This window comes from Lytechinus pictus, chromosome 10 (assembly GCF_037042905.1).
Source record: "Lytechinus pictus isolate F3 Inbred chromosome 10, Lp3.0, whole genome shotgun sequence".
Lineage (NCBI taxonomy): Eukaryota > Metazoa > Echinodermata > Echinoidea > Temnopleuroida > Toxopneustidae > Lytechinus > Lytechinus pictus.
The window spans coordinates 18,900,840-18,923,727 of NC_087254.1; the positions used below are offsets into that span (position 1 = coordinate 18,900,840).

Consider the following 22,888-nt stretch of genomic DNA (forward strand, 5'->3'; position numbering starts at 1 on the left):
CGAAAATTAATATAAGCAAATTCAAAACTAAAATAATCAACAAACAAGGTCGAGTCTTCATCTTCTTGTCACGAGTCAATATTTGATCTAGATATAGAGGGGGTGGGTCTCGATGATAACATACTTAAACTATCTTGTAAACATGTATCCGCTACTGAGATAAAGAGAACTCCATTAGTGCTAATGTGATGTTTAATGACAGTTCAGTTGAGATATTGATAGAAAACTAAAGTATAGTGATTATTATGTTACTTCCTCCAGATGGGCCCACAATCATGATGATGTTTAATTATTATAATCATTATTATTCATTTAGTTTAATCTCAATGCAATTCTGAACTTCATTATAAACACAGTTCGAATGCAGTTGCACAAACTCCCTCTACGATCAGTCATCGATAACTCTGTAGGTATAGAAATGGTATCGAATCGTTTACGTCATTCGCTTCCAGGCTAAACGATCTTTAGATCGCGTGTGATCTTAATACACTTCAATATCTACAATATTTGCTATAATAGCTTATCATATATTAATTATTCCCTTCGTGGCCGAATCGAGAGACGCACAAGATTCAAGGGTGAAGTGGCTATGTTGGACTTCTTGAAATGGTTTTTACGGTCACCCACTATCGTGTGATCTTGATAATATCATAATGTAGTTCAGAATTATCTGGTCTTGTATTTAATTATCCACAGATTTGTGGATCAATGTACAATTTAAACCCTAGATGAGCAGTACCTAGATATGGGAAATAACTTCATCCAGCTATTTTGAGACCAACTTCAAACCGCTAGTCTGGGAAAGTTTTCCATCACAAATCAAGAAAGGTCGCATACCAAGGACGAGGACAGCAACCATGGTCGATACGAAGTTGTTTGTGGTGGCGCTTTGTTGCTGTGCTGCAGCCACAGTGGTGGCAACACCGCTGGACGACTATGTCAACATGGCGGACCCTCATTACAAGTATGAAGTCCTGAGCGAGCATAAGGTGCATGGGGAGTACATCGCTTATGTTCTCAACATGACGTCACAGAAATGGCTCACATGTAAGTGGTTTGAAGCAGGGCCGTAGCCAGAAGCATTTTGTTGGGGGGGTGTACCGGCTAAATTTGCCAACTAAATTTGGCGTGACAGCGCCAACGTGAGCACAGGGGGAGTCTGATGGGGGATGTGCCCCCCCTACAATAATCACATGCTAAAAGATTTTGAATTTTTAAAATTGAATTAGTGGCATTTGGTGAATACTTTAAGGTAAATTATACAAAGATATACAAAGATATTTGCACTTTAAAAATAAACATTTTGGATCAAAATAGATAGGCTAGTGTGTCGTAGTTGCTAACTTGCAGTATAATGATATACCCTATGCATTAATAATATCAAAATCAAAGATTTGTTAATTTTTTATTGACCTTCTGTGCAAGATGTCTCAACTAAAATTTCAAGTGCTACTGCTAACAGTGGCGTACCGTGGGTCACGGCATTGGGGGGGGGGGCACCAGCAAAAAATTAGAGTCATTAAGTGGGCGCGCGAAGCGCGCTCAATTGCCAGGTATACTGACCTGATAGAGACATTTTAAGGACTGTGCCATTAAACGGATATGTATCTTAGTGATCAAATAATGCGAGCGCGAAGCGCGAGCTGAAAATGTTTGATATTCAGTCCTAAAAAGGGACATTATAAGCAAAGTTTTGTAATCATGATACGTACCTGTCTTACAAAACAAACAATGCGAGCGCGAAGCGCGAGCTGACATTTTTTGTATAACTTAACATTTTCAGGACTATCTTTTGGAATTTATGAAGTGCGTACGTATCTCATAATAGTCATCTAATGCGAGCGCCAAGCGCTTGCTGATTTTGTTAGAATTACACTGGCACATGAAGCACTTTTTGTGGTCATTGTAATCATGAACATGATACGTATTTCACTAATGAAATATTGCGGGCGAGAAGCGCGAGCTGACAATTTTTGAAATTCAGACCTGAAGAGGGACATTCTATATATGGCTTGTTTGTAGGAATTTACTATTTCACTAATTAAGTGTAGCGAGCGCGAAGCGCGAGCTGAAAATTTGTTATAATTAGATCAGAAAAAGGGACATTTTAAGGACTGTCTTTAGGAATTCGTGCACTGCAAAAACGCCGGTGTTGATTTAACACCAGCCTGGTATATATATCGGTCCACACCAATGCGAACGTAAGCACATACTGGAAATGTTTTATTAAGGCCTTAAAAGGGGGCAATCACTTTAAGTATATAGTCATGAAAAAAGCATATGTCACTACATAAAACAATGATAACTTGAAGTGCGAGAAGATAGTTTGGTGCATAATCTTTGTGGACTTAAAATACAACAGGACTATATATCTCATTAGTCAGACTATGCGAGCACCAGGAATGATGCAACCCCAACCTGCCCCCATCCCCACCCTAAGCACCTTCTGACACCATAAATAAAATAAAAAAAGTTTAGTAAAAATAACTTAGAACATTTTTTTGTGTTTTTTGCCAACTGCAAACTTGTAGACAAGTCTACCAGTTGTAGACTTGTCTTCATGAATTTGCCAACTGCAGAGTTACCAGTTTTGTAAGTCTTGTGTTCTGTTCTTTTCAAATCTGAAACGGGGCAGTACTTGTACATCACTTTGCTGACTGGTAGAGCGTATAGTGTTCTGCCACTTTAATAGGCCCACTTTATAATTTGCCAACTATACTTTGGCTTTGATTATTCAACTTAAACCTTGGAAATTCATCCCACCCAATATTTATGTACCTAGTCTTGCCTCTAATTTTACAAAACTAATGTGTTTGTTAAATCGTCAATAATTGTGGTATAATTTGCAAACTAACAAGCTTGTTCATATTGGGGGAGGACTGGGGGCTTACTTTGTGTGTTATTATAGCTCCATCTGTTTTGTACTTAGTATTTTGCTGACTAGTAGGGCTCTAAGCCTGGCTACATGGACTTGGATTTGCCAATTGGTTGTCTTTACTCTAAAAGTCGTAACCTTCTTCGAAGTTAGTACCCCTATTTTTCTTTCCTTTTCTTTCTTTCTTTCTTTCTTTCTTTCTTTCTTTCTTTCTTTCTTTCTTTCTTTCTTTCTTTCTTTCTTTCTTTCTTTCTTTCTTTCTTTCTTTCTTTCTTTCTTTCTTTCTTTCTTTCTTTCTTTCTTTCTTTCTTTCTTTCTTTCTTTCTTTCTTTCTTTCTTTCTTTCTTTCTTTCTTTCTTTCTTTCTTTCTCTCTTTCTTTCTTTCTCTCTTTCTCTCTCTCCCCCTCTCTCTTTCTTTCTTTCTTTTTCTCCCCTATCCCCCCCTATCCTCCATTTTGCCAACTGGTACATGATTTTGCCGACTGCCACGAATGTTGGGGGGGTGTCACACCCCCCCCCCCCCATACCCCCCCTCTAGCTACGGCCCTGGTTTGAAGATGAATCCTCATGGCGATTGCCGCCTTGGGGGTGTTTCATGGAAGTTGTCAGAACTGACTTAACTTTCAGCTCTGATCGTTTTAGTGAAATCCTTGATTTTGATTGACTGAGAAACATCATCTCATACTGTTACTATGGTAACTGTCAAAGAATGACAACTCGTCAGTGCTTCATTAAATGTTGCCATTTGATGGACCTGTTGGAATTTTTATCCGAGAAAGTCTGTTTTATCTTACAGTTACCAAGGTAACAGCCAGTACCACTACTTTCCAGCAGCTCAAAATCATTCAAAGTGCTCACATTTGACACCTTGTCAGACGAGAAATACCGAGCATTGCCAAAATGCTTTATATGCTGTGTAGTTTAGTCCTTAACCCGGTAGGCCTATATAGTCCGAACGTAATTTAATTGCCAAAAAATATTTGTATTGCACAAAAATATGATTTTTAAAATCATTCAATGTAAGTACATAGTCCGGCTCGAATCTTGTGCATCATAGCACACTTAGAATAGCGGAAGATCAATAATAGTTATTAGGCATGATTATGTTTACAGTGTCACGTATTTTAAGGTCCTATAAACGGTAATACGGAGTCCTGTTAAATGATGTTTGTTAACGACTTTATCAAGTCAACTTCGCTCTAAATCAATATAGCGCAGCAATTGATACTGCACAGCGCTTCTTTACAAAACACAAAAAGGAGTTCAGTTTAATAAATATCGTTTACCGTGTTTTCGAATCAACTCTGCTCTACATTAATATAGCGCAGTAATTAAAACTACAATCCTTCATCGCAAAACAATGAAATATCTATTACCTCTTCGAGTGTTTACCAGTAATATCCCTGTGTGTTGCCTTATAGGAGCAGCTCGCAGTGAACCCTTTTACATGGTATAATATTCTCTGTTTTTAGAGGGCTATAAGGTTTATCTAAACATTTTCAAAGGAAATGTGTGTAATAAAGTTGTATAGTGTTTTATAGACTTTCTTGTCATTTACAAATGTATTAGATTATTGATGTAATTTAGCAAAGCAACTGAACCTTTCTTAAATTTTCCTTCTTAGCTCTCCGACGAAATGTTGACCCTTTTTGTTTTGGTTATTGTGTCAGTGGCATGATGTGTTTGTATTCATACCCAAAATATGATAATCTGGCATAAAATGCCCTTACTATAGTGAAAAGGATCTCCGCCTGTTCAAAGTATCTCTGACCACGCGCCATAACTTCTAACAATGAACCTCACCGTTGTATTGTGTGTGAGGAGGTTTTTATTGATTTTCTCCTCTCTTATGTTTTCAATGAACTTCCGGGGTTAGCAGGAGGATGCATTGATTTTTTTTTTGTAAAGAAGGTACAATAAGTCTCCCACTTAGTGGTTTTGAAAGGTAATGGATCCAAACAAAACTACGAAAACTACGAAGCTACCGGGGCCTCAATAGGGAAGTACGTGGCTTTGCAAAAATCAATCAAGTCTACGGTGTGTATCGAAGCGTATGAAACACACAAAGATTAAAAACAAACAATAATATTCAAACGTTGAAAGATTATAAAGGAACGTCCTTGATTCAAATCACCATACCATGCACCTTAAATTCACACTGAATTACGGTACATTATACAGCAAGAAAAACTTACATTATGAGGAACGATGTACCATAAATCCTTCCTTTGAATTTTATTAAGTTTGTTATCTTATGCCCCAACCATGGAGCTATTAATAGCTCTATGCCCAAACCATGCACGTCTTACCGTGCTATTTTTCTTCCTAAAACTATAAAGTTAATGATCGAAATGCAGTCTAAATGTGAGTTATGTCACTGTCTGTCAGACATTAAAATAAGACATTTCCTCTTTGACACTGTACCGCTGTAGTTATCAAGTAATATCAAATCTTTGTTTTGTCACTTTCTATGGTGACAGTAAATATGATAATTAGAGTATTAGTTGATCACAAATGTCTTTGATATATACATGAAGGGTATATTAAAATAAGACATTTCCTCTTTGACATTGTACCGCTGTACTTATCAAGTAAAACTATCAAATGTGTGTTTTGTCACTTTCTATGGTGACAGTAAATATGATAATTAGAGTACTAATTGATCACAAATGTCTTTGATATATACATGAAGGGTATATTAAAACAAGACATTTCCTCTTTGACATTGTACCGCTGTACTTATCAAGTAAAACTATCAAATGTGTGTTTTGTCACTTTCTATGGTGACAGTAAATATGATAATTAGAGTACTAATTGATCATAAATGTCTTTGATATATACATGAAGGGTATTCACACGGGCGATAATTAATTACGGAGGACTTTCCAATAAAGATGAACTCAACTTGAAAGCAACTAAACCATGTAACTTATAGCGGCCATAAACCATGATAATTGGCTCCCAAAGAGCACAACCAATGTTTAATGCTACATCTGTGAAGACATTTATTGTTTTAAGTCATACTTGAAGTCCATATTAGAAATGAAATAAAAAACAGGACCGAAACCGCATTTGGATGTGTATACTACATAATATAATATGAAGTAGCTTTATACTATATTTAGATTATTTTCCTGATTGCAGATAATGATTCTGACTCAGCTATATGGTGGCATTACTTGACAATCACGATACCAGACAACCTAACCCATCCTGAATATGCTGCTATCTATGTGACCGGAGGATCTAACCATGGCGGGTATTGAAAAAAAAAAATATTGAATGTATACATATCGAATCAATGATTGATTGATTAATAATGGCAGAGGTAAAATGACAGAGGTAAAAATGGCAGAGGTAAAAATGACAGGGGTTATAATGGCAGAGGTAAAACAGAAAACATTCCTTTTTATCTGGCTGTTTCTTTTATATCTAAAGTTTTGCCAGGTTTCTCGATGCAAAAAGGAGGAAGAGTAGACATAAGAGAGAGGAGAAACAGAGAGGGTTAGGGGCGGGGAAAAACATAGAGAACATAGCGGGGAAAGCTTAGACGTTGAAATTGTCACGAATGATTGTGGTTAAATATTATGTCCTTATTTGTAACTATTCTTTTTAAATATTTGAATGACAATAAGCATGCGTTCCCAGGCTTGGCACTGAATATGTAACTGATTATGAAAATTAATAATAATCTTGCTTTGACTGGTAAACCAATTTGGGGTCGATCGAGGGGGAACGTCTGGTTCAGATTCTTTGCATAAAAGAAGACCCTGAACCTATACCTTGGTCACATTTGCTCTACGGCGGACGTACGGCGGCCGTAGATACCTTAATTCGAGAGATTTCTGCGACGGCCGCAGAAAATCTCCGGTGGCCGCAGGGTCGACGTACGGCGGATTCCTATTTTTTACAGGCCGTAGGGGTGGCCGTAGAATTTTAACGCGGAGTTATAATATTTTTTCTTTTCTACGCTCGCCGTAGAAATTAGACTAGCCGTAGGCATGGCGTAGAACGGTCTACGGCGGCCGTACGTCGAGCGTACGGTGGCCGTGCGGCTGCCCTTGTGTTTTCTTCCCTCCTTTCCCCTTCTCCTTTGTGTTATCTGCTCTGGAGGCACCAGGCACGTATCTAGAATTGTGCACCTCGGGGGCCCGACATATAATTTTGGCCCCTGTGAACTTGTGTAAAAAATGGCGACCCCTCCTCGTTAGGCAAACAGGTGCCTTGAATGCATGTTGAATTATCTTATTTCACAATCACATGAAAAAGGGCAACTGCAGACCACTTTTAATGATGACTTGATAAAAAGAAAACTATCCATGAATATGGTGTAATACCACTTTTTTAAAGAACAAATGTGACCAGGGAGCACAGATATTGCCCTTTCATCGGAGTAAGCCCTACTAGAATTATGTGGATGGGCGATTTTTAAGTCTTTACCAAGGGTGGATTTTGCTTTCGCAAATAGGGAGGAGGGGGTATTTTCATCCAATATATTTTCCCGATCGGGCGTCATGGTATAGTGGTTACGACTCTCGTCTTTCAATCAGAGTGATTCGAATCCAAGCCATTGCGTGTTTTCCTGCACTCGACCCACGTCAGGTGAATGGGTACCCAGTAAAAAGAAATTCCTCGAATGCTCGAGCGCTCGATCAAGGTATAGCCGTGCTAAAGCCGGGGTAATAATAACATTATCATGTTAAACAGGGCCCGCTGGGAGAACATTTTTTTTATATCTAAAGCGGCTGACCTGAGTAAAATATGACCTTATTATCATTATTATTATTATTTATTATTATTATGAGGAGTTAAATGCGGATTTTTGTTGTTGTTTCCTAGGGTGTATTTCTTATTTCTTACTTAAGACTAACGCGTTTATTAACATTTTAAATTTTTTCATACAAACAAGTTAACATGGTTAAGGGAGATTTATTTCATAAGTCCAAATAAATAATGCGAACGCGATTTTTGATAGCTTGTGTATAGACCTGAAAATAGAATATTCTGAGAAGTTTTGTAAGCATGAGCAGGATAGGTATCTATCTATCTGTCAGCGCGAGCTGAAAATTGTTTATATTCCAAAATGACCCAAAGTTTGGAAATTCTAAGCATTATTGGTAATCATGAACAGGATTGGCACTTAGAAATCATTCGATGCGAGCGCGAAGCGCGAGCTGAACTTTTTTTATATTCCGTTCCAAAACCAGACATTCCAAGCAATTTAGGTAATCATTAGGTAATCATTAACAGGATGTCCATCTAACTAAACATTCGATGCGAGCGCGAAGCGCGAATCACCCCAAAGGTCGAACATTACAGATCGTATAATATTCAGATCAGTGTCGAACATTAATTTGGCGGCCCCCCTTCCTAGGTCGAACAATTGGCGCCCCCGCACTTTTATTACTCCCCTTTGTCCTTTTCTTTTCTCTTCTCTCCTTTTCCCCTTTTCTTCTTTCCTTCTCTTTCTTTTCTCATTCTCTTCTTTCCCCTTCTATTTTTGTCTCCCTTTTCTTCCCCTTTCTTTCCTCCCTCTTTTTGGCGCCCCCTTTTCTCCTACCCGGGGGCCCGGACCCCGAAAACCCACCCCTCCCCGCCCAGAATACGCGCATGGGCATGGTGCGACACTTTGAAAACTTTCTGAAATGAAATGTCTAATGTAAAATATCATGTGACAAGCAATTCATGGTATACTCACTGTATAGTCCCCCTGCGGCCGCCGTGAGGGCGCCTTGCGGCCACCTCGCTTTTGCCGGAGTATTTGTCAAAAACCTACGGTCAGCACAGGGTCGCCCTAGGGCGACCGTCATGATTTCAAGGACATACGTCAGCCGCAGATTTTTTTTTTCTCCATTGATTAAAAAATACGCCGTGCGGCGACCGTAACATATGTGACCGCAAGAGTAAGTGGCCGTGGAAATTCTGCGGCGAACGTAGAATTGCTACTCGCCGTAGAAATTTTAGAATCTACGGCGGCCGTAGCAAATGTGACCAAGGTATCCACTGCATCCAATATGATACAAACGGCTTAATGGTCATAACCCTTGATAGCGAGAGTGATGTTGGGTATTTTGTACATCATAAGCAGCACCCTCTTGGTAATAAGCTTGGTATGCTAAAATGTAGAGATTTGATACAAATCTCTGTTATTTTTCAAACAGAAGAAAAAACATTGTTTATTATCTAATTGTTATTATTTTTGTTGTAATTCTTTTTCTTACCTAAAAGAACTTCATTTAGTTGAAATAATTTTTTGTGTCATTTTCCCCCTTAACCAAATCCCCTTTCATTTTGGAGTGAAAACTTTTTTTCTCGGCTTTTTAACAAACCAGCACCCCATATCTTTTTCATTTTTGCCTCTGCCATCTTTACCTTTGCCATTTTCAACTCCGCCATTTTTTACACTGTTAGAAAATTTATACTTCAAAAAAAAAAATTCCTGCAACAGAGTCTGGAGAACACCTGTAATCTTACTGCACTGTGTAATCTTACATGCATTTGTGTAAACTTAAAGAAAATTGGTATTTTGTGCGTGTACCCTTACAAATTCATTGTAATAAAACTGTTTTCCCCTTTTTTAAAACATCTGTTCTGTAAAATTGTAGAAAAATTGTGGAAAATCCTCTTGTTATTATAATTTACAAAATTGTTTGGTTTTTTTCTGTAAAACCTTTTTTTTAATTTTTCTTCTGTGGAATCTACTGTTTTTTCTAATAGTGTACCTCGGCCACTTTTACCCCTGCCATTATCACATCTTCCATTTTTACCTCTTGTCATTTATGCCTCTGCTCTTTTTTACCTCTGCCATTTTTACCTCTGCTACTATTACCTCTGCCATTTTTACTTCTGCCATTTTTACCTCTGCCATTTTTACCTCTGCCATTATTACCTCTGCCATTTTTACCTCTGCCATTTTTACCTGGCACCATAAATTAAGCTATAACCATGTTCACTATTATATTCCAGATCGAATTTAGGCGTTAATGATTACCATACAAGTAAGTGAGTGGGGGGAAGAGTAAATGATTGATTGATCAATCCATCAAATTAATGAGTTAATGAGTAAGGAGCGTAAGAGAATCAACTGACTTATCAATTCATCTATTTTTGACACCCAAATTAATTTACGAGTGATTGTTAATTCATGGATTGTTTCGGTGTGGTTCATCTTTGCACCGATATAAGATGCAAATACATTAATTTCATGAAGTACTATACATGTATATTACCAAAATATTGCCCTGTTGCATATGAATTTCGAAGCCCAGGAAAAAAAACTCTTGTGTTCAAACGGTTTGTTTGTAATATTTAGTCCCCCAGATCCACTCAAGGATGCAGAGACTTTATTTACCTCTCTGATGGCGGTTGGTTCAGGATGGTAAGTTACCTCATCCCATGACGATTCTATTTTTACAAATTACTCAGTTTTTAATTGAATCTATTACTATATGAACAGACAAAATCCCATATTTATCGTTTTATGATTATATTAGTTTATGTCCATTCAGTTGAAGATGGAAAGATAAACGTAAACCAGTTAAATGAGCATTATACAGAAAAACATGGTTAATTCATGCAAATTAAAAGGTATCACCTTTGAAGAAAATATGTAATTGATGGAATCTGTATCAATATCGTGCCAAATTAAAGGCTATATGGCATTTCAATTGTATACAGTTCAGATCTTTACTTGTTTCTATGTTCGATTTTTTTGTTTTTAAGTATGAATACACATTCTAAATAAACATAACAGAAAATCGAATTATCTTCTCATAGCCATAATATTATATTTCACATTGTTTGATTTCTATTCGTAGTGTGAGTGCTATTCTTCGGCAGATTCCAAATCAACCCATTGTCTTTAAGGTACGTTTAACATGTTTAACTATGTATGATTGGTTTGCATTAGAATGTATTACTATATTCTTAATCATTGTCTTCATGGCATTTCAATAACCGAAGTACCCCCCCCCCCACTTAAGTGGAGATACAAAAAAACACATCGTATCTATAAAGATAAAATTCCGTATCCATCCGTTGTGAAGATCAACATCATGCACCTAGATTATTTATTCCCAAGAGCCTCACCCCCCCCCCCCTCCCATGATACCTCCTGGTTGACTCGGTTGTATTATTCATGTTATACGCGTTCTTGTTTGATTACCATGGATGCACAAAACTGTTTTATTTAAATGGAAATCCATATTGTTACACACATATAATTATGTAGAAGGGAATGATGGATATCTATTTTTTTAAATAGGGGTTTTAAGCCCCTATTGTCTCATAAATATTCATTGTTTCAAATATTAGAACGTTTATTTCTATTCTAAAACATATATAAAATAGTGTTCCACGAACCTACATTTAACCTACATTGCACTGTTTGTTTGGTTTTATTGCACTATTTGTCTGGTTTTCCTTCCCCTTTCATTTTGAGGCCTTTATCAAGTTTAAGCTCTAAGCTTAAGATGGAGGTCTCCCACATTTCAAAATGTATTATGTCGATATATGTATATGTATATATATTTTTTTCTTCTGATATTTGTTTTAATAATTAAAAAAAAAGAAATTTATCCGGTATAAATATATTTCAATTAGATTGTTATAATGTATTATGCATATGTTATTCATCATGTCATTTGTTTATTGTTATGTTATGCTAAGAAAAAATGATTACACTTGTATATGCCTTTGTTATTGGAATGTGGAAATAAATAAATCAAATCAAAATCAAATTTAAAGTGTTGACTTTGTCTGATTGCTCATTTTGTGATCATGAATTTTCCATCCACAGTCAAAACAAAATGAATGATTATGAAAAGTTATTAAACAACTTCTGTTCGATTTATCACTTTCTTCATTGTAGACAGACCCACTGCAGAAAAAACGATCTGAAGACGCCATCATTGCCTTTACGTGGCGCCATTTTATAGAGAATGGGACAGACGAGCCTTATTGGCTACTGAGAATGCCAATGACAAAGGTATCACTTTCTTAATCATTATGATAACTGAATATTGGAAGAGGAAGAAGATGACGAAGATGGAGATGACGAAGAAGAAGAAGAATAAGAAGACAAAGAAGAAGAGGTAGAAGAAGAAGAAGACAAAGAAGAAGAAGTAGAAGAAGCAGAAAATATTGATTTTGATCAAATTTAATAAAGAAATTATAAGATGACATTTATTATATCCTGTTAAACTAAAGAGTCTCTATTCACCCTCGCGAAATCATCTTAGTTATTACTACAAGTAAAATGGTAAATTTGTGAGTAATAAAAATAAAATGAATATAATATAATGCACATATTAATTTATAACAGGCAGTTGTTCGTGCAATGGATACTCTTACCGATCATGTACTAAAGGTACGCGGGGAAAAGGTGTCCAAGTTCGTCATCGCAGGAGCATCTAAGGTGAGAGGCATTGCTGTGTTTACATTTTTTTTATTCAATTGGCCACCTCTTCAAATCTGCAGTAGTATATTATTCATTTAAATTTAACATTCATAAAAAGAAAACTAAGAGTGTAGTTGAGTATAGACTGAGATGCATTTCGATTTTGTCATAATATACGACACGTACCAATCAAAACTGTTTGAGTTGTGCTGTATTTTTTTTAATCAAGAAATATATTGACATTGAGTTTGCAAAATATAAAACTTAAGAGATGTCTTTACAGGCCTACACAACCATGACAAAACAAACATGAAAGTAGTCAAAATGATGATAAAATCAGTGATGGTCAATTTTACTCATGTCATTCTTTATCTGTTCCCAATTCGCACATTAATTTTATTCAGTGTTTATTAGCGTTGTTATCTGGACACATCTATTTTGATCAACTAATCAAATATATTCGGCAAGTGTTATTATCGAAGGAAATAATGTGTTGACATTATTTTCCCCCTATTTTCCACTGCTCGATCTCTCCTTTCACCATTAAAACAATAATTATAATCAGTATGCATGGTATAAATCAATGTATTTGATTCGTCATTTTTTGCTTTCTTTCTGTCCACACAGAGAGGCTGGACCACGTGGACTACTGGTGCAGTTGATAAACGTGTTGTGGGAATAGCACCAATGGTCCTGGACCTTCTCAACATGGTGAAGGTGAGCCTTTATTGATTAGAGGGTGAAGCCCGTATTCTGAAGTCGGGTTTAACTTAAACTCAGGTTTAAAGTTGTGGTTTAAGTATGGCGAGCCAATTGCTACATAAATCACTAACAGTAGAGATATCATACTTCAGCTCATTTGGCTCTCAAATCATTCATAATTGTCTAGGAAGTATATATAGATGATTGTGTCCACCATCGATGTATCAGGAAAGAGCACAGTAAACATAAGAAACATACAACTTAAAGGAGAATGAAACTCTTGGAGCAAGTTAGCTTTTGTGAAAGCAGAAAAATCAAAGAATAAGATCAACAAAACTTTGAGTAAAATAGGACTAGCAATAAAAGAGTTATGAGCATTTGAATGTCGAGATCACTAATGCTATGGAGATCCTCCCATTGGCAATGCGACCAAGATCTGTGATGTCACACGCGTACAACTCTCCCATTCGGACACTGAAAATATACCCCAAAACATCTCTTTTTGCTCATTCTAATCATATGACAAACGATTCATCAATGATATAATGTTGTGAAACCTCTGTACTTGTCATCTCATAAAGAAAACACCTAACCTTGTGATAGACTCTATAAAAGTGAGAATATAAGTGAAATTAGTACTAAAGTAATGAGGGAGTTGTACGTGTGTGATATCACAGATCTTGGTCGCATTGCCGATGGGAGGATCTACATGGCACTAGTGATCTCAATATTCAAATGCTCATAACTTTCTTATTATTCATTCAATCTTCCTCAAACTTTCAACAATATGTTACTTTGATTTTTCTCTTTAATATGGATTCAGCTAGTTTCAAGGGTTTCATTCTCCTTTAATAAAAATGTTGATACTTTTGGCTTCCCATACTTACACCACAACTTTAAACCTGAGTTTAACTTAAACCCGACTTCAGAATACGGGCCTATGAGTTTAAGGTATTCAGGTAATTAGTATAATCGAACATGTCTTTGTATTCTTCTTAAGCAGTCAATTACGCTGAAAGGTGTGCTTTATTAAATCGTTTAATCGTTGGATAACGAAAGTAAGCAAATAAATCAACTTCTTATCTTTTTTGTTGGTAAAGTCACATCCCCTGTGAATCATTTAACAATGTTAGGATCTATAGGTCATATCTATCTATCTACCTACCTATATATTTATCTACCTATTTATATATTTATTTATCTATATATCTGTCTATCTATCTATCTATCTATCTATCTATTTATCTTTCTTTCTTTCTATTTTCTTTTGTTTTCAATGAATTACAAGTTCATTTTGACGATTTTCAAATATTTACACCTATGAAGGATTTTCGTGCAGAGTTTTATTGTGTATATATATATATATATATATATATATATATATATTGTGATGAGGCCAACTCAAAAGATGACGCAGGACACCATTTTAGCTTTAGCTTTCGTCTTTACCGTGTACCGTTATTCTGTCTTGTTCTTTAAGAACAAGTCAGAATACAGTACTCGGTAGGCATCCTGACCATAATAGTCTGACGATGCTTCTGACGAAGTCTTATTAAAGACGAAAGCTAAAGCTAAAATGGTGTCCTTCGTCATCTTTTGAGTTGGCCTCATCACAATATGTTTCATACTCACACCTCAAGAGCGTTTGGTACAAGTAAACTTGTCATCACATTATATAAATATATATATATATAAACATTTTGGGGATTTGTTCCTGTTTACTTTCTTATAGAATCTACATCATATGTATCGATCTTTAGGAGGTTGGACCTTTGCCTTTGAGGATTACTACACTGAGAATGTCACCCTTTATCTTGATGAACCCAATACACAAAAGTTGGCTGATATCGTTGATCCACTTGGTAAAAAAATTATATGACACTTTGTGCGATACGTCTGTAAAATTACACAATATCAATCTTTGAACGAGAGTAGCTGAAAAATAGCTATTGTTTATTTTAAATGAATATTATCAATGCAGAATTAATTATTCCTTAGCGTTACATTTTAACAGTCTGACAGAAAAAAAAGTCAGATTGATAGGAAAACAATTGATGTGATAATAATCATTATATTAAATAATTTATTCTTCGTTTGTTTTGTTTACTTTAATAGCCTATAAAGATCGATTAACAATGCCGAAGCTTATCATTACTGCTGGGTCAGACGAGTTCTTTCTACCAGATGATTCTTACTACTATTTCGACCTGATTCCAGAACCAAAGTTTCTCAGGTAACTTATCATGTGACTTTTCTTCACATTGTTCCACCTTAGCAATTACCATGGTTACGTCTCTGATCCTATGTAGCTCTCTGTCTTTCTAGCTCTCTCATTTTCTCTATCCTTCTACCTTTACCAACTCTTCATTCCCCATGTGTCTCTTATCTCGTTCTATCTACCTATACCCACTCTCCCTCTTTCCCCTGTCTCTCTCTCTCTGTCTACTTCTACCGCTCCCCCCTCTGTCTTATAGCTCTCTCTATCCTTCTACCTCTACCCATTCTTCATTCCCCCTATATGCATGTATCTTATCTCTTTCTATCTACCTATACCCACTCTCCCTCTTTCCCCTACCCCCTCTCTCTCTCTCTCTCTCTCTCTCTCTCTACTTCTACCACCCCCCCCCCTTCTGTCTTGTCGTCTATATTCAGTATTTGTGTATTTTTATTTCTATTTCTCTTGCAATTTTCTAATTCAAAAAACCATGTGCAGTATATTTTGATAGCCCGCATACTGCATGCTAGATTTTACATAAAACAGGTAGCAGGTATATCAAGAGTGAATGGCAATATGTTTTCCCGCACTAGGGTAAATCCAAGTGGCGAACATGTTGTTCAAAAGGGATGAACTGTTGTTTCAGCCCAATATTTGAATAGTATGTACAGATCCCCCCCCCCCCCGAAAAAGAAACAAGCTTTAGAGGATATGCCACTCTTAATTAGCCAGAAACTTGTATCGCCCATGCTTTTAAGCATCCTCGCTGAATCAAAATCGAAAGCTTTTATTATTATTTTTTTTTTATCGTGTAACTTTTACCCCTTTCATAAACCCATCCTCCAATTAGCCGCCTAAGAGTAATGCGGATAATTCAATAAAAATTGTGTTCACAAACTCCGAAAATAATCCGCACTATTTTTACGAGCGCCCGTCCTGAAAAAGGCGGATAATCGTCATGGCAACCGCACACACCCCCTCCGATGCGGTTGTGTTGGAAAAGGGTGACCTTGTGACCGCACCATGGCAATTATCCGCATTACTTTGGAAATGCGTTCATAGAGTCAAAATCTGGTCCCGATGCCTCCGATTTTACGACCAAATTATGCTGCTATTAGCCGCATAATTGGGTTTATGAAAGGGGTATAATGGTCTTTATCTATTAATCATTGTGATGTTATTTGGGGAGACTAAGATGGGAATCCAATCAGCGTTTCGTAAATTAAACCTTAAATGGATTTTCAATTTGTTTTAGAATAACCCCTAATGGTGAGCACTCTCTAACTCTTCATCATGTTGAACTGGTGACTGTAATGACAGCATTCATGAGAACAATCACTGAGGTATGTTTAAATTGAATTTGCCTCTATTTATCTATTCCATGCACGTTTCATGTTTTTTTAATAGTAATATAACTGTGGTAGATGTAGTAGTAGTAGTCGTAGTAGTAGTAGTAGTAGTAGTAGTTTTAGAAGTAGTAGTAAAAGTAAAATATTATTCAAACGATAAGCTCCCTTTTATCAGGCATATGTGAATGCCATTTTGCGGCTTTTATGTTTTGTCTTGTTTCAGATTTCTTTTCTTGTGTGTGTTTTCTTTATTTGTTTTTTCTGTTTTGTTGGATTTTATTTCTTTATTTTTTTTTCACTTTTAATCATATACCACCCATTACACCCTATTGCTTATCGATTAGTACACGCAAAGAAGGTGAAAAACTTTTGAAAGTCACAAATATTGATGACACTAGCACAGTGCTGCTCACATACTGTTTTTCTACCTCAAACAACTTTTTATAGCAATTAAAGCAGCCGAGCGTCTGCATGAAGTCGATTAATCACATATAATGCAATCGATACTGAGCGGAATAGTCCCGAGGGAAATTGGATTTCGATGAGTTAGTAGAAGGAAAATTAATAGCTTTACATCCAACTGTTTTCAATCATTCTCTTATAGGGTCTGTAATCGTGCTAATTGCGATTTTACCTCTTCTCCTTCTTCTTTGCTTTTCTTCCTGTTTGTGTATTTCCTTTCTCTTTCCTTTCGTTAAACCTTTACTAGCAAGAGTTGAAAATGATTAACATGTGTCAGAATATAATGTTATTTACTTTGCAATGATTAAAATGATTTTGTGTGTGTTTATACTATCAGCCCACTGACTGGACTCAACCTAAAATGACTTGGAAAAGATATGAGGTGGGTGTAATTGACTTGCTGTATTATTCAAACATGCATATCATATTAAGTCAAACGCACAGACAATGTGATTGGCAGCTACTATCATAATTTTATTTTCAATTGTCGATTGAATGTAACAGCACAATAGTCAAATGACTTGTGTATGGGGTTGATCGAAAGAGTCTTTTAGATTGTATCCTGAAACCATTATTATTGACATATTTCTTTAAAAAACAATAATGTTTTCCAACTGTTTCCATGATTTTTTTTAATCTTTATTATTTTTCTATCTACTTCATTTAAATACTTCTCCCATGACTTTAGTGTGGCATCGATTTCCTCATTACTTGAGTCTTTTTTTTTTTAATTATTATCATTATTTACAACTAAGCATTCTCGTGATTTAGAGAACCTAAGTGTTTCTTATATTCATGTAGATTCGAGCAGAAACCCTGTTAATTTATCTTCCACTTATTATGATGACGTCACATATTGTGTATTTATACTATTCCCCAATATCAAACTCCGTAGAACAGCACACATGGCATCATTGAACTGATCTCTGACCCCCCACCATTCAGGATTGAAGTCTGGCGTACTCTGACCAACAGAGGGAAAAGGTAGGCCTATATATGACTTGTATATACAAGTCTTATTAAACATAATCCTTTAATCGATTTATCCTATACTCTATTTACCCATATAATACCAACGAGACGAGCTAAAAAAAAATCAAAATTCCCCTGTGAATTCGTTAAGGAGAACATGTTAGACTCAATCGTGGATTCCATCATAGTAATCGTCCTGAAAAGGAGTGGAATGGCATATTTCCTTAAATTCAGGAAAACAAGTTTAATAAATGTTCAACTAAAAGACAACTTATGTGGATTAGACGTACATGGCGTGGTGACGTTTGGTAAGTCCATTGACATTATCTACCTGTTAAGAAAGTTATAGGGCAATTCCATAAAATATGTACGTCCGATATGTGGGACCTTCATGAAATTTTCTGTCTCTGATTTCTTGTTCTTTTGACAGTCAGTAATGTTCTCAAGGGTCCATGACTTGGTCAGTTAATGAAGTGAAGTAAGACTTGAGAAAAATGGGGGTCGGACGACGTACAAAAAGGTTGATTATTTTATGGAATTGCCCTATAGTAAAAGAAAAGATACAGAACAAAGAAATGAAACGTTAGGTGTGATTATGTGATCAGATTTATAATTATATATGGAAATCCTTTTTCATTTCCTGTCTTTCATAAGACGAGATTTCCGTCTGGCGGTTGCTAAAACCGAGGGATCATCCGAAATCTATCCTCATCTTATCATCTACAAGAACTTTCCTGCAAGAAACCCGGTAAGTTTTATAGTACACACACACATACGAGCACCCACCCTCGCATACACACCCTCCTTACCCAAACACACACACACCACCATTACCTCAATTTGTGTATTTCATCACGATTTCGTGAAAATTGCGCCCGTGTTGTTAGAATGATCGACAACAGACTAAACATCGTGCATCAATCACAGCTTTGCTCTTTCAAAGTGATTACACACTACATTTAAACAGTTTTTGCTGGGATCTCATTCTACAGATCATTCCTTATCCTAATACTGTATTTGTTATTGAATTAGATATTTCTGTAGTTGCCTTTTATTCTAATTCTCACTCGCGGCCTGTGCCGGGCATGTGCTATGTACATGAATTATTTCTCGGGAAAAAGTGATCAACCCACAAGCCTTTCACGATAACAAACGTTGGTGGCGCAGTTAGCATGGTTAGTATGAGACTGACGGCTCCTTGTGAAATAAATAGATATTATAGTGACAAGCAGAGAGAATGAAAACCTACAAAGAAATGACATCCGTGGAACCACTAGGTTTCTGATTTTTCAGGTTTCATGTTCCCCTATTTTATGTGTCAAATAGAAACTTTAATGAGTATGATTCGAAGTTTAAACATTCGATTTCTTTTTTATTCAAATCTTGTGTTTTAGTCTCGAGGGAAATACATCGCCGAGTTCCTAACTCCTGAAACTGGATGGCAGTGTTTCTTCATTAAGGTGATGGGAATAAATCAAACTTTAATTTCGTACATTATCGTTTTATCTTCATTTTTTATCGATAAATCTAGGTTCAATAGGCAAGATTTGATCGAGCAGATTGATTTAAAAAAATCTAATGAGGTAAAGTAATCAAATGTTGCGTTGGAGTTTTCTTTTGAAAATTGAATTCTCAAGGGAAATCATGTTCAATTGTGAACAATCTAAAGCTATTGCAATTGCTTATAAATTCACGATCGAAGCAGTTATCACGATGTTATAATATGGGTGATATTAATGTCTTTAGTTATGCATTCAAAGATTGGACAAAATTTAGTTTAATGTGACGAACCAACAAATTTTTCTTACTTTCTAAAAAAAAATAGAGTGGATATAATGTACAAACGATAACAATGGAAATCCAGTAAAAATGAAGATAATTGTATACATTGCATGGTGACAGAAACACTTATAAAGCCCGCAAGAACGCGTTTTTAAGATTTTGATATATGATATTATGACAACGTTCATTGGATTCGTTCACTTTTTCCCCATAAAACTTGCACCATAACGAAACCCTGGAACACTCCAACATGGCGCCATTTCAAATGCGCACACGTATTGTTGATAGATGTATTGGTGTTTGATATTGTTATATACTGAATTATTTGGTAGTAGACCATATTTTTTTAAGAATGACATTTTATTTAGTCCCTCTTGTTATCTATGATTCATGCCAAAGAAAACAGTAACCGTGCAGTATATCATGATTGTTATGTAATGAAAAATGTATTATATACAAATGTTATGAACGCAGAAGAAAACAATAAATCAAATCAAATCTGGTGTTTTCCTGAATAAAGATTTCAATAAATGGAGATGGATGGATGGATGGATAGATAGATAGATATATAAATCGATAGGTAGATAGATAGATAGATAGGTAGATGGATGGATGGATGGATATATAGATAGATGAATAGATAGATAAGATAGATAGATAAATAAATAAATAAAATATCTTTCTTCCAGGCCTTCTACTACGCACCAGGAGGAGCCATCATAAGTTTCACCACGGAAGCCAACATCACTCCATCACAGAAGTTCGCCGTACCTGATTGTCATGGTACTGAGTGTAGAGGGACTCTCGTCTGATCGTTGTTCCTAAACCCTCTCCCTTCTTTTCTTTCTTTTATCATGTTTATGCATACTTCCGATATCTTTAGTTTTCCCCTCCAATTTCTTCACTTCTGATTTGCCTTTATATGATAGTATCACAAAAGGTAATAAAACTGAAATATTATATTGAAGTGCAACACCTCTTACTCTCCTTTTAACTCCCCCCTCCCCTGCCTTTTCTCTCTCTATCGCCCACGCTCGTATACCCCTCTCCCCTCCCCCCCTCTTCCCCTCTCTCCCCTCTCTCTTTCTTTCTCTTTCTCTCTCTCTCATTCTCTTTCTCTCTCTCTCCATCTCTTTCTTCCTTTCTTTCTCCTTTATTTTTTAATTCTCGTTTCTTTTATGTATCTTGTCATTTTTATTCTTAAGTTCCCCCTTCAAAAAAAAACTTATTTTTGCAAATGACACTATAATTATGTTAGTCGCCGATATTTGTAATTAATAACAGGGATTCGACACGCCATGACCTTGTTAGAAAAGAGTTGATGAACATTTTAGAAACACCACATGCAGTATTATAGATATCAGTTTACCTATTTGATAAATTATTTTCAGGGAAATATAGTCAAACGAGATGATAGAACGTGTTGATGAAATTTTATTTCTTGTATAGAGAATTATACTATTTTTCCTTATTGTTTTTTATATCACTGTTGCTTTGAAATTAAATAATCTTGAAATTTGAAAAAAAAATATACATTGTGCCATTAAAGCCATTAGCACATAAGTAGCTGTAATATCCAATATGATAGGATATAATATACCATAACATATTGGATATTATGTCATTTATCAGTATTGTCTTGTGATTTACTGTGAAGGTAGTAATGTTTGAAGAAAAAAATCAAGATGTTGCAATAAAAATAACGATATCTTATATAACGACTGAAATTTGTTGTTTTTCTGTCAGTCACTATCTGCCTGCTTGCAAACATTTCAAAACGAGCACTTTTATTTATCAAACATTTTTTTTTCTTCATAATTTTCTTGTTCTCCTGCTTCTTCTTCCTACTCTTTTACTTCTTTCGTCTTCTTTTTGTTGTTTTCATCTTTGTCGTTGATTCTTCTTCTACTTCTTTTTCTTCTTCTTCTTCTTTATTATTATTATTATTATCATTATTATTATTATTATCATCATCATTATTATTATTATTATTTTCTTATTCTTCTTAGCTGATTATTTTGTTGTTGCTGCTGTCGTTAATGTTGTGGTTGTTGTTGTTGTTGTTATGATTTGTGATTATCGATGTTTTTTCTTCAACACCATATCTTTCTTCTTTCCCTCTTCCTATTCAATTCCTCTTAATTTTTTTATTTTATTTATATGTTATTTTCATTTTATCTTCAGAAACTTGACATTTCTGTTTGTTCAAACAAGTTGCTAAATCACTAAATGCTAAATTTTGTTTATCTAGCTGATGTCAGTAAGATAATGGAGGTATCAAACTTAGAATGTTTACTCTACACTTCAGTATGTAGGGTAATAAAGTTTTTTTTTCCCTGTTCAAATTTTTGTATGGCATTGTGCGGAGGAATACGCTTTTCTGACTCTAAATTCTCCGCTCTGAGTAATCGATATCCTTTCTGTTTCTCAATAATTGCATATTCCAATGCGTTATTTTAATTTGAAAAATATACAGCATGGGCAACAAAATTTGTACATGTATATTCCAAATAGCTTTTGCACAATGTGCGTCGTGATGACTTTCAAAGAGGTAAAAAACTAATACGTCAGTCTAAAAAAAATAGATTCATAATTGGATTTGAGATTCTTAGATTCATTAGAAAGAAGGTGACTTTTATGCCAGGCTTTAATCGGGTTTGTGTATGTATTTAGATGATTGGAAATGGTTATTAACATATTATGCCACTTTGGCGTAGCAGTCAACACCTCGAATTACTTACAACTACGCCATCTACGACGAAGGTCTGCAGCTTCTCAAGCATTATACTGTCCCGTACAATCTGCATGTGATGCAGCACGAGGATGGGTGAAGCACTTTAATGCTTTCTTTTTCTTTCTTTACTTAAAAATGAAATTTCCAAGAAGTAATATTCGAAGTTCTGCATGTTGCTATGAATACTAAAATCAGAATTCTGCTTTGCTGCGAGCCTTGTGGTTGGAGTAAAGTCATTGGCGGCGGAGCAGAGGATTATCTTTTGTGTTTGGGGGGGACGCGTATTGTTGCGTCCCCCCCCCCAAACACAAAAGATAATCCTCTGCTCCGCCGCCAATGAGTAAAGTCCAAATCGCAATCAAGTAGCAGTCGAGAAAAACGTCATTAATATTTGGAATTG

The 22,888-nt window shown here is 35.7% G+C and overlaps 1 protein-coding gene across 1 annotated transcript; it reads left to right on the plus strand.

Moving 5' to 3' along the window:
• The first annotated feature begins 205 nt into the window (after positions 1 to 205).
• Positions 206 to 21,478, plus strand: LOC129269210 (autocrine proliferation repressor protein A-like). Its single transcript, XM_054906677.2, has 15 exons — positions 206 to 1,047; positions 6,020 to 6,134; positions 10,188 to 10,253; positions 10,693 to 10,741; positions 11,745 to 11,861; positions 12,198 to 12,290; positions 12,900 to 12,989; positions 14,707 to 14,836; positions 15,090 to 15,207; positions 16,445 to 16,532; positions 17,338 to 17,382; positions 17,896 to 17,984; positions 18,627 to 18,720; positions 19,367 to 19,432; positions 20,444 to 21,478. Exons 1-15 carry the CDS (start codon positions 858 to 860, stop codon positions 20,564 to 20,566), a joined length of 1,473 nt encoding a protein of 490 aa, XP_054762652.2. The 5' UTR covers positions 206 to 857; the 3' UTR covers positions 20,567 to 21,478.
• The last annotated feature ends 1,410 nt before the right edge of the window (positions 21,479 to 22,888 follow it).